The sequence below is a fragment of the Leucoraja erinacea genome, chromosome 21 (genome assembly GCF_028641065.1).
Source record: "Leucoraja erinacea ecotype New England chromosome 21, Leri_hhj_1, whole genome shotgun sequence".
Classification (NCBI taxonomy): domain Eukaryota; kingdom Metazoa; phylum Chordata; class Chondrichthyes; order Rajiformes; family Rajidae; genus Leucoraja; species Leucoraja erinaceus.
In genome coordinates this window covers 31167322-31179557 of record NC_073397.1, presented here as the reverse complement: position 1 = coordinate 31179557, position 12236 = coordinate 31167322, and the positions used below count along the sequence as shown (strand labels likewise).

Genomic DNA, 12236 nt, shown 5'->3' with positions numbered 1-12236 from the left:
TCCCATCCCTACCTTCTCTCCATACCCCCTGATCCCTTTAGCCACAAGGGCCACATCTAACTCCCTCTTAAATATAGCCAATGAACTGGCCTCAACTACCTTCTGTAGCAGAGAATTCCACAGATTCACCACTCTGTGTAAAAAATGATTATCTCATCTCTGTCCTAAAAGACTTCCCTCTTATCCTTAAACTGTGACCCCTAGTTCTGGACTTCCCCAGCATAGGGAATAATCTTCCTGCATCTAGCCTGTCCAACACCTTAAGAGTTTTGTGAGTTTCTATAAGATCCCCCCTCAATCTTCTGAACTCCAGCGTGTATAAGAGGGCACAGGATTTTGTAGGTTCAATTCAAATATTGTATACTTACAACTTTTTGAGCAACTCGAAAAAACTGCGATACATCTCGAATAATGTGTCCAAAGTTATCATACACTTTAACATGTGGCTGTAACCATGACGGCAACTGTGATTTCGCTTCAGTGCCTGTAAATCTAAAAAGAGAGACAAAAGACAAACTAAAATGAAGTAGATAAGAAATTGTAAATTAATTTTGGGAAATTAAAATCTGGCCGACACTTAATTACGACTGTAGTTTTGACCCACTATTTAACTAACAAGATTAAACTTCCATGCCAAAAATAAAACAGAAACTGCAACAGTTGTGAAATGTGTACTTAATGGATCAGTTTCCGTTCAACATCAGTCTCATCAAACTCATTGGACCAGGTTACTCAACTTTAATCTTGCTCCACAGCAAAGGTTACTTACCGTAATATTATTATGACTATAAGAATTGACTCACAGTGGGTGGGCAATTATAAATAGTTTCAGGAATAACCTTATTTTAGTGAAACATGCAAAAACAAAGATGCAAAAAGATCCAAGTCTGTAAAGGAGTGATAAAGGGTAAGGCCCAGAATATTTAGCTCGATTAAACATTTTATTTTAGCGAATGAAAGTCTGGAGTGAAATTGAAATGTAAAGTCATATCGTATTAATAATCACTGTATGCCCTCATGTGGTGGAATAAAGATTTTCATCTAATTTGGCATGTAGTTAATTTCCCTTATTCGATTAAGAATAAGCTGACATATTATTTCCAATTTATTTTTCCTGTTTGAATGGTGTATTATATGTTTAGTTTCTATGTATTAAGATTTTAAAAAGTAAAATAAAATTTTATAGAAAGGTTACATTTGGAATAATGTTTTGACAATCTGTGGAATGGTGAATCTGTGGAATTCTTTGCCACAGAAGGCTGTGGAGGTCGTCAATGGGCATTTTTAAGGCAGGGATAGATAGATTCTTGATTAGTACAGGTCTCAAGGGTTATGGGGAGGAGGCAGGAGAATGGGGTTTTTGGGGGGGGGGGAAGAAATAAATAAATAGCCACGATTGAATGGCAGAGTAGACTTGATGGGCCAAATGGCCTAATTCTGCTCCATCACTTACGACAATTCAGGCATTGCATATTGTTGTAATATGTCACAATTTACTTATTTACGCACCTATGATCACACAGAAAAATGGCTCCGTAGTCATTTCGGTGACGAATTACCCTTCCAATAGCTTGATTGACAGCTCGCGAAGCTTGCTGCCTATACCATTCTTGTCCAGATAAATACTTAAAAACAAAATTGCAGGAAGAAAATACTAATTTTGGAATAACATAATAATATGTAATATCATATGTTAATATAACCATAGATAACAATGACAAACTGATATATGAAATAAAAGTAATTAAATGCCTTTATTGACCTAAAAAACATATTAACTAAAAAAAACAAATTAATACCCTGCGACATTAAAGAGAGTTGCTCCCATTGAGACAGAAATTTAGATCCTCTCCACGTGCAGTTTAATGTATTTGAGAAGTGCTCTTTATTTTTCATGTTGCTTTCTTATTCTCTTGCATAAATTTGGTGCGTGTGCAGATGTGGTGAAGGTGTCGTTATTTAGAGCATACTGCACACCACTCTACACTGCGCACCTGTGGTCGAACTATGGAAAGACAAGTATGCAGAGACTAAAGGTGGCATATAACGATGCCATGAGAACACTGCTAAGGCAACCTAGATGGTGTAGTGACAGTAATACGTTTGTGGCTGCAGGAGTCAGTACTTTAGAAGCTATCCTAAGACATCACATGTATTAATTCATTTGCAGGAAAAATGACTAAAAATTGTGCCTATTGTGGCCTTGTCAAACATAAGGGTTAGCACTACACGCTACGAATCCCAGCTGTGGAGACACCGGTATCGTTGTCTCGTTGTATCATTCTTTTAATCTGGATTTTTAACTTATGCATTGTGGTTTTTTTTTAAATATATCAATTATGATGTTTTTATACCACGATTTTATATGTATTTTATGATATTTAATATGCAATGCATTTTTAATGTAATGTTGCCCCTTGTCTGGACCTTGAGTCTGTAATAAAGTTTATTATTATTATTATGATGAAAATGTTATTAGACCAGTACAGCGGATTCCAACCAACAGCTGGATGCATTCACTTTAATAAATAAAATGTGAGACGATATTGACCTGGTTCATTATTGGCACTTGTACCGAGATGCAGTGAAAAAGCTTGGTTTGCAGTCTAATCATCCTATACACACGTCCAATCAAGCCCAGCACAAATACGATCAGTAGAGCAAACAGACAAATACCAGACTGCAGAATATAGTGCTACAGCATTGTAGTGTTATAGTTACAGAAAAAAAGTGCACGGTCTGTGATGAGGTAGGTTGGAAGATAAGGAACCGAAGAGCAAGAAAGGTGGGAGGGGAACTCCTGGCAATTATTAACTGGTTTAGCAAGAAGGGCTACATCATAAAGCATGTCCAATCTGACCTAAAGCACTGCTCATTTTGCAGCAATCATACAACACTGACTATTTTTAATGAATTATTTTCAAGCAATGATATAAAGTGCACATTTTTATAGATATATTTACTCCAATCAATTATCATCAATGCTGAATAGTGCATAACTTTGCCAAAAGAAAATAATTATTTATGAAGGCAAATCTGTTATGGATAAAGTATTACTACACTGGGCATTGCGTTGAGTAGTGGCCGCTGTACCTTAACATTTCCAATACATTTTCTTCTCATTTCATCAAGGAATTGCATCTTTAGTATTATTCTGGGATCCATTCGTGGAGGAAATGGCAAACCAGTGACAATCACACCCCGTCCATTCATATCAGCAAAATCCAAGCCTTCGCTGGCCTGCAAAACGCAAATGTAATAATAGAGACAGTAAGAGAAAATTTTAAATGGCAAGCAAATTTCTCAATAAGTGCGGATGAATTGTAATTAAATGTATTCAAATAATTCAGGAGAATGAGATGATTATATCCCACCATTTTGACATGAGATCTATGTACAATGAGATGGGAGAATAATCTACTTCTTACATTATTTACTTTTACCTACATACAACTTCTAAATTTTGCACAATTACATTATTATTGGGCTTATTATTATTATTATTATTATTATTATCAATACACTTGATATTGGAATTATCCCAGCACTGTGGGTCTTTTTTTGTAGCCTGACCCACTGCTACTCCAACATTGTGTAGATTTTTTTGGTAAACCAACATCTGCCGTTCCTTGCAGCTACATTTTATTGTTACTGGATACATTTTTGCTCAAATCATGTAAGGCTTTTCTGGACCTTGGATTAGATTACTTTCAATTACTCATGCAAGTTCCTACACTTTGCTAATTATCTCTACCTCTTTGATAGCCACCCCAGAACATACTTCTTTGATTAGCCAACCTATTTTTTGGAGATGGTTTTCCCTTTTCCTCTTGACAACTGCAATGTGTTGTAGGATAATATAGAAACAGTAACAAGCTATAGTATATAGTTGCGATTGTTGCTCATTAATTGTGTATGCCGAGGCCATCTTTAGCCAGTGAAGTCAACGTGAACAAATATATTCCATAATTACCAAAAACAAGAGGATTTGATAAAAGTGACAATTAAATAGGAGAAATGTCGGAACAAGAAGCTGCAGATGCTGGTTTGCACAAAAGGGCATAATGTGCTGATGTAGCTTCAGTGCATCAGGCAGCATCTCTGGAGAACATGGATAGATTACATTTCGTGTCAGGATCTCTTCAGACTGAGGTGATCTTGTATAGGGCCTTGTTGAGACTACACCCGAGGATTATAGGCTCCACATTAAGGAGGAAAAAAACTTGCAGTGATGGGTGTGCAATAAAGATTTACCTGACTGTATCCTGGGATGGTTGGTCTGTCAGTAAAGGAGATGCAGAGTAGGTTAGGTCTCTATTCTTTGGAGCCGAGTATGAGAGGTGCCATCAGTATGACATTCTTTAAGTGCTCAACAATGTACACAGAGATAATATTTACCCTTAATATGGAATCTAGAACTTGGCTTCACAGTCTTAATGTAATGGGTAGGCTGAAATGAAGAGATTGTTTTCCCCAAAAGGTTGACAGATCTTAGGAATTCTCTCCTGCAAAGGGTAATGGAGGCTCAGTCATTGAATACATGCAAATGTAATGGATATGGGGAAAGAGCTAATAAAAGATGTTTGAAAGAGAGGATCAGCCATGATCTTGTTGAACAGTGGAGCAGCCATGAAGTGCTGAGAGGCCGATTCCTGCTCCTCGTATTCTAAAAATTAACGTCAAGTGAACAAACAAATGATCTTTTATTATTAACGTGTACATTTTTATATAATAAATGCTAAATCTAAAATTTACTTGGCCAATGAGGATGTAACTTGACAGACTGTACAGTTGCCAATGAATCTGGCTCACTCACCTTTCCTCTACAGACTGCACAGAAACATGCGCCATTTGATTGTGGATTATTTACTTTATCATAGTACGCATCCATAACCTGAAACACATTTGTCATCAACAAGAATCAAATATAATGAATATCAAATGATCAGATAATTTAGTTTGTCATTAATTTAATGGAAACACAGAAAGTTAGTTAATTAGCTAGAGAAAATTAAATATAATTAATCAAACCTCTGTAAATAATCCTTTGCCTTTGACTTCCACAAAGATAGGCTTGATCTCCTCTATTCTGCTGGAAATTCCCTCTTCCTGTTAGACAGAAAAGTTTAGTTTAGTTCAGAGAGATACAGCGTGGAAACAGGCCCCTTGGCCCAACGAGTCCGCACCGATCAGCGATCCCCGCACACAAACACCGACCTACACACACTGGGAACAATTTACAATTTTACCAAGCCAATTCGCCTACAAATCTGTATCTCTTTGGAGTGTGGGAGAAAACCGGAGCACCTGGAGAAAGCCCACGCAGGTCACAATGAGAAGGAACAAACTCTGGTGCAGACAACATCCGTAGTCGGTATCGAACCAGGGTCTCTTAATGTGAAAACGAACTCTGTCACATAACCTGATAACAGAATGATGTACGGGGTAGATTAAAATAAGTGCCACAAACTCTCCAAGCCAATGGGCAGGAACCTTGTTGAACATATTCTGAAAGAAATTACATAAAAGACTAAAATATATACTTTTAAAATTATTATACAAGCTGAATGTGTTAGCTTCTTCCCCAGCTTCTTTTCTGCAATAGTAACCCAGCTACCAGGATATTTTTCTTCAGAAAACTGCTCAAACGGGACAAACAAAAAACATGCAAAATAATACAGCCCAATTAATCCATAAACAGTTAACTTACGCAGGAAAAAAAACCTTTCCATTCGTCAGCTCTAAAACAAAATAAAACGCAATGAAAGAAAATCACTAACCTTCCAATACTGTAGGCTTTTTTCCATGACTGGATATGATGGGAAGAACACCAACAAACCATTTGGCACCACTCTGCACAGGTTTACTAGTAGTGAAACATGGAACAAAAAACATTGCATGAAATACATGCTTTTGAAAGTTACTTAATGCTTCCTACTTGATGGGCAGAATGGTCTAATTCAGTTTCTGTTTCTTATGGTCTTATGAAACGCTTGTAAAAATCAGTGTTGTTCAAGAGATCATCAATTAAGGAAACCTGTCCTCAATCAGTCTGGCCAACCTGCGACTCGAGAATCGCAAATGCACTTGAATCTTAACTTCCCTCCGAAATGCTGAAAGAACAATTAGGAATGTATAACATAGAAACATAGAAATTAGGTGCAGGAGTAGGCCATTCGGCCCTTCGAGCCTGCACCGCCATTCAATATGATCATGGCTGATCATCCAACTCAGTATCCCGTACCTGCCTTCTCTCCATACCCTCTGATCCCCCTGGCCACAAGGGCCACATCTAACTCCCTCTTAAATATAGCCAATGAACTTGCCTCAACTACCCTCTGTGGCAGAGAGTTCCAGAGATTCACCACTCTCTGTGTGAAAAAAGTTCTCCTCATCTCGGTTCTAAAGGATTTCCCCCTTATCCTTAAGCTGTGACCCCTTGTCCTGGACTTCCCCAACATCGGGAACAATCTTCCTGCATCTAGCCTGTCCAACCCCTTAAGAATTTTGTAGGTTTCTATAAGATCCCCTCTCAATCTCCTAAATTCTAGAGAGTATAAACCAAGTCTCTCCAGTCTTTCTTCATAAGACAGTCCTGACATCCCAGGAATCAGTCTGGTGAACCTTCTCTGCACTCCATAACAAAAAAATAAAATTACTACTTACCCATTGTTTTTCCTAGGGAAGACATGTACTCGGGTGTAAATCTGCACGGGGAGAGGGAGAAGAATGCCCATTACTAAGAGCCATAAAATGTATTATATGCAATCATCATTATATGCCAATGCATTTTATATTTGAGTGTTCTCCATCACAAATACCCCAAACCAACTAACTACTGTAAAAGGAATCAGTGTTGGTGCTCGGATGAACGCAGAAAAACAATTAAATTAACACAGAATCTCAAATTGTGGGCTGACAGGCTTGTTTCTGTTCTATGAACATATATTCATCACTTAGGATTCCAGATTTAATTCAAAATGTTGGTTCTGTTGCCATCACAAATCAGTAACAACCACCTCTTACGAATCATAGCAAGGAATGTGAATTTTCTGACTATCCAGTCTGGAAAAGAACCTTAGTCACTGAGACATTGTGCAAGCACATGTCAAACGGATTTAGTTTGAAAATCAATATAGCCGCCTGTCAAGTAAATTCCAACAATATTTTATTTGTTATGATATTAATGGATTTGTTTCCTACCTATTGTTGTACGCAGAGCTCAACTGTACTCCATCAGGGCCTTTTGGAACAATCCCAATCCATATCTGATGTTTATCAATTACATGAGGATTTTCCAGAGTTACAGGGAAAGGACTTGAAAATATATGGCAGCGTTAATACAAATTTAATACCGTTGCACATTTGTATTTTTGTTCAAAGAATACATTTCCTAACATTTGCAAGTTTGCAGTACTTGACATTAATTATCAATATTGACAATATTATTCCAAGATTTGCTTACATTACAATGAAAAAGCATCTATTAAAAACTATTCCTAACTGATTTCTTTTGGAAGTCATCAGATGTATATTTAAAAGAATGAGAGCACGTCTAATTTTGTATTACAATTAAGGTCTACATAAAGTAAGCAAGTATTATTCTTTCAAATTAATATTACGAAGCATTGGTCATATTTTTTAACACAAAATAGGTAAATGTAATTAAATATAAAATGTAATTGATGAGCCAATACTGCTCCTATAACATGAGCATAAATCATTGACTCCTCAGACTCGTAATTACTTTCATTTTGAAACAGTTCTGAAAAAAGCTGAATATTTAGACTCACTAAACTTAAAAAATTAAATTTATTTCATACATTTAAATGGCAAACTATTTTCAGGTGGTAACGTGAAAAACGAGACAGGAGTTGAGCAACGCGATTCTACACGTTTCAGCAATCAGACTCACATTTGCATTTCTGATGTGAAGGAGGACAGCGGAGCAAGAGTGCCACTTGTGAGGATGATGGACCGAATACCATGGCGAACCAACTCAGCCATACTGTAGCCAGGGGAGAAGCACCAATAGCTTAACGTTTTTCCTGTTAAAATGGTTTACAACCAGATACCAAAAAAAAAATTAAAGAGTAAATGCAATACATTTAAATACATCTCAAAAAGATGCTATCCGATATACATTTAAGAAACATTTGGACATACAGTGCCCTCCATAATGTTTGGGACAAAGACCCATAATTTATTTATTTGCCTCTGTACACAATTTGAGATTTGTAATATATATATATCTTTTAAATCACATGTTGTTAAAGAACACATTGTCAGATTTTAATAAAGGTCATTTTCACACATTTTGGTTTCATTATGTAGAAATTACAGCTGTGTTTATACATAGTCCCCTATTTCAGGGCACCATAATGCTTGGGACACATGGTTTCACAGGTGTTTGTAATTGCTCAGGTGTGTTTAAATGCCTCCTTAATGCAGGTATAAGAGAGCTGTCAGCACCTAGTCTTTCCTCCAGTCTTTCCATCACCTTTGGAAACTTTTATTGCTGTTTATCAACATGAGGACCAAAGTTGTGCCAATGAAAGACAAAGAAGCCATTATGAGACTGAGAAACAAGAATAAAACTGTTAGAGGCATTAGTTAAACCTTAGACTTACCAAAATCAACTTTGGAACATCATTACAAGGTTCAAAATTAATGGTTGCCCGGTTGCCAATGGTCACCTAAAGTCCCGCCGGGCAACCTAAAAGCTGTGTCATTTTGCCCGGCTTGGCCCCCCTCTCTATCGCTCTCTCTCTCCGTCACTCTCCTTCTCCGCCCGCCATCCATGTCCAGGCCGCTGGGTCTCTGCTCTCCGGCCGCTCCTCATCCGCCGGCATGGCCAGCCGCCTTGCACATGCACACTAAAGGTTCCAACTAAATTAAGGCGCAGCACATCCTCGGCTGCCCTGCACATCCTCCCCTGCACATGCGCACAATCACAGCCAGCACATCATTGGCCGCCCTGCACATGCGCACAGCCACGCCGGCAGATCTGACAATGTGCCACTTTAACCACATGTGATTTTTTCTATTACAAATCTCAAATCGTGGAGTACAGAGGCAAATAAATAAACGATTGGTCTTTGTCCCAAACATCATGGAGGGCACTGCACATGGATAGAGTGGAACTGGACAGGATGTTTCCATTCGTGGGAGAGTCTAGGTCCACACAGGGTACCTTTTGGAAGGAGATGAGGAGGAATTTCTTTGGTTAGAGTGTGATAAATCTGTGGTATTCATTGCCACAAGCTGTGGAAGTCAATGGATATTTTAGAAGGCAGAGATTGGTAGTGTCTTGATTAGCTCGGGTGTCAGGGGAGAAGGCAGGAGAATGGGGCAGTGAGGGAAAGATAGATCAGCTATGATTGAATGGTGGAGTAAACTTGATGGGCCGATTGGCCAAATTCTGCTCCCATCACATGCACATGGATAGGACAGGTGTAGAGGGATATAGGTCAAACACCAGCAGGATGCACAGTTGTAGATGGGACATGTTGGTCGGTGTGGGCAAGTTGAGCCAATGAGCCAGTTTCCACACTGGATGACTCTATGAGGTACATACATGAGCAGCAAAATGACAGATTTTTAACTTCTACCAATAAATTCTTTGTGTCGCTTTTACATGTCCTTTCTACAATTACAATACTGAGGAATATACTCAAACAGAATCTGACACAACGATAGTTAATAAGAATCCCAACCCGAAGTGTCCCAATCCATTTTTACCAAAGATGCTACCTGACCTGCTGAGTTACTCAATCTTTGTCAAATCAAGCGTGTCGATCTTTGGTATAAACCCGCATCTGCAGTTTGTTTTATCACAAGGATACTGCTGTTTATTGTACCCCAAGTCCTAAATACTGCAGTTGCTCCCCAACAATCCCATGACAGTACTTTGACTACCAAGAGTGCACAAGTTCAAGAAGATGGAGGACCAAGGGTCGTTAGGGTTGGCAATAATTGCTGGTCTTGCTATTGATACCCATAGAACCATTGTTTGAATAAAAACAAAGAAAAATGATAACGATGATTAATTTGCAAAGTTTGAATGACATGCCCAATATAATCTGGATACAGAATTTATCGTAAAAAAAACATAACATGCATCTATACATGCTATAAACAAAGTAGCTTTAAATTGACTCAAATGTTGTTTTAAAGATTAATTTATAAATATACATTTCACAGAGCATATTAAGGGAACTATGATTTTTTCCCCCCTAAAATTCTATTATCATGTAACAAAGTCTTTCCGATCGTCTATGAACTATGTATCATTTCAAACTCAAATTAGAATTCTGCTGTAAAATTCAGAAGCTGCATAATAAGTGTCCTATAGCCATTTGCTACAATACATATTAATAATGAATAAAATACATACTAAAATGCTCCTAATAAACAGTATATCTATCAGAACACTTGGTCTTTTCTCATCACCTTCCGCTTCTTTTATCCAATTTCCTTTCAAGAATTTCCAATCGGATGTTTCATTCACTCTCTGAAGTCAAGTTTCTCATGTTTCGTGCGAACATTATTTTATCCCACAAATGTTTGAGATTTTATATTGATGTTTAGATTGATGTTTATAGACTTTTAGTGCTCTAGTCAATTGTGGTAAATAAAAACCTTTCATCAGAGTTACATTGTTTGAAATACAACTCAGACAGATAATTTGGAGATTGTGAAAATGGCCTATTGGTGCAATCCATAATATAAATAGTAACACAAATATTTTATTTCTGAGATAAATGTTGTTTTGATTTATTTGTTCATACAAGCGAATACGTGCAATCACAAACTGCATACTTACTGAATAACTTGCTCTGGCCACAACACACCACAGCAGTGACCTCAATCTGACCAAGGTTATCTTTCAGTATATCTGCAGTCACTTAAATCTAAACCAATGATAGGTTGCCAAAAACAATTCCAAGCCCAACACACACCTTCACATCTTTGATGAATTCTACAATCGAGCATTATAAAAAACACTAAGCACGGTGTAAAACATGAAGCCCACAGGATCCAATGAGACATATATCAGTTTATCTCTGTAATCACATAAAGGACTTTTACAGCAACTTTACTGAATCACTTCTACGATGATGCTTAATTTTTTATCTGTTTTACACAGGGCCAGGATTTTTTTTTTTAAGTACCAAAAGTTCTACAACAGCACCAACATTCCACAGCCAATTCTGACGGTACCAGAGTGCTTTTTTCTAGGCTTCATGGTTTTCCCCAGCTCAGTCTCCCTCTTTCATCATGGCCTACGACCATATATTTCCAGATAGCCCTGCAAGTACCTCACGCCTTCCTTTCTCATTTGTTTCTTTCCAAAAGACGATTTGTATAGACCAGATGAAATTTCAAACTTGAAAACTAGATATATTTTCAGATTTAAAGACAGGAGGGACAGGGCAAGTGGGTGCGCTTTTTAAAAAAAAGTTTAAAATGTCAATAACGTGAAATATAACATCAATCTGAACGGAACTTGTTGAAAACACACCACAGGACAATTGTGAGCAAGGTGGTGCAAAAAAATGTAGCGCTATCGTGTACCGTTTTGGCATAATTTCAGGACCTCACTCACAGACAGACTTCCAAACAAACAAGATGAGAGTTTTAGTAATATATAGATATTCCTGGATCTCTTAGAATGCTTCCTTTGAAGTGCTGACATTGGTTGCATTTTGGGAAATATGGCAATTTCTCGGCTCACATTTAGACCCTCCACAAACAGAACATGTTTAAATAATTGTTACATTTTTACTGATATTATGCTCCATTGATAGTTGAACTATTCCTATTAGATTTGCAGCAACAATCTGCTGAAAGAACTCAGTGGACCAGGCAGCATCCGTGGAGGGACATGGACAGATGACATTTCGGGTCGAGACCCGGCATCAGGTTGAAGATAAACATCCATAATTAAGGGTCCAGAAGAACGGTTTTGAACAGAAAAATTGACTGTCCATTTCTTCCCATGGATGTTGCCTGGTCTATTGAGTTCCTCCAGCAGGTTGTTTTTTCCCCCTCCAAATTATAGCATTTGCAGTCCCTCATGTCTTCTAAAGTATTTGTACCTTGTTTTTTTGTAACTGACGAAGTCCATAAATCAGTTCGCTGCTGTTTCTTGTTCCCACTGTTATCTGGGTGTATGTGAACCTATTAAAATTAAAAACTACATTTATTTGTACAGCAGCAAAATAGAAATGGCA

At 37.7% G+C, this 12236-nt stretch overlaps 1 protein-coding gene across 4 annotated transcripts in view; it reads right to left on the bottom strand.

Annotated features, from left to right (window-relative positions):
- rtel1 (regulator of telomere elongation helicase 1) overlaps positions 1-12236 on the bottom strand; it is a 78021-nt gene that overhangs the window by 41427 nt on the left and 24358 nt on the right. For all 4 annotated transcript variants that reach the window (XM_055652514.1, XM_055652516.1, XM_055652517.1 and 1 more), the window contains 10 exons: positions 12102-12183; positions 7916-8048; positions 7204-7317; positions 6667-6707; positions 5781-5866; positions 5032-5109; positions 4817-4894; positions 3094-3240; positions 1510-1625; positions 369-492 (listed from right to left, as the gene is read on the bottom strand). In XM_055652514.1, coding sequence (XP_055508489.1) covers positions 369-492; positions 1510-1625; positions 3094-3240; positions 4817-4894; positions 5032-5109; positions 5781-5866; positions 6667-6707; positions 7204-7317; positions 7916-8048; positions 12102-12183 — 999 coding nt within the window. The remainder of the gene's footprint in view (positions 1-368; positions 493-1509; positions 1626-3093; positions 3241-4816; positions 4895-5031; positions 5110-5780; positions 5867-6666; positions 6708-7203; positions 7318-7915; positions 8049-12101; positions 12184-12236) is intronic.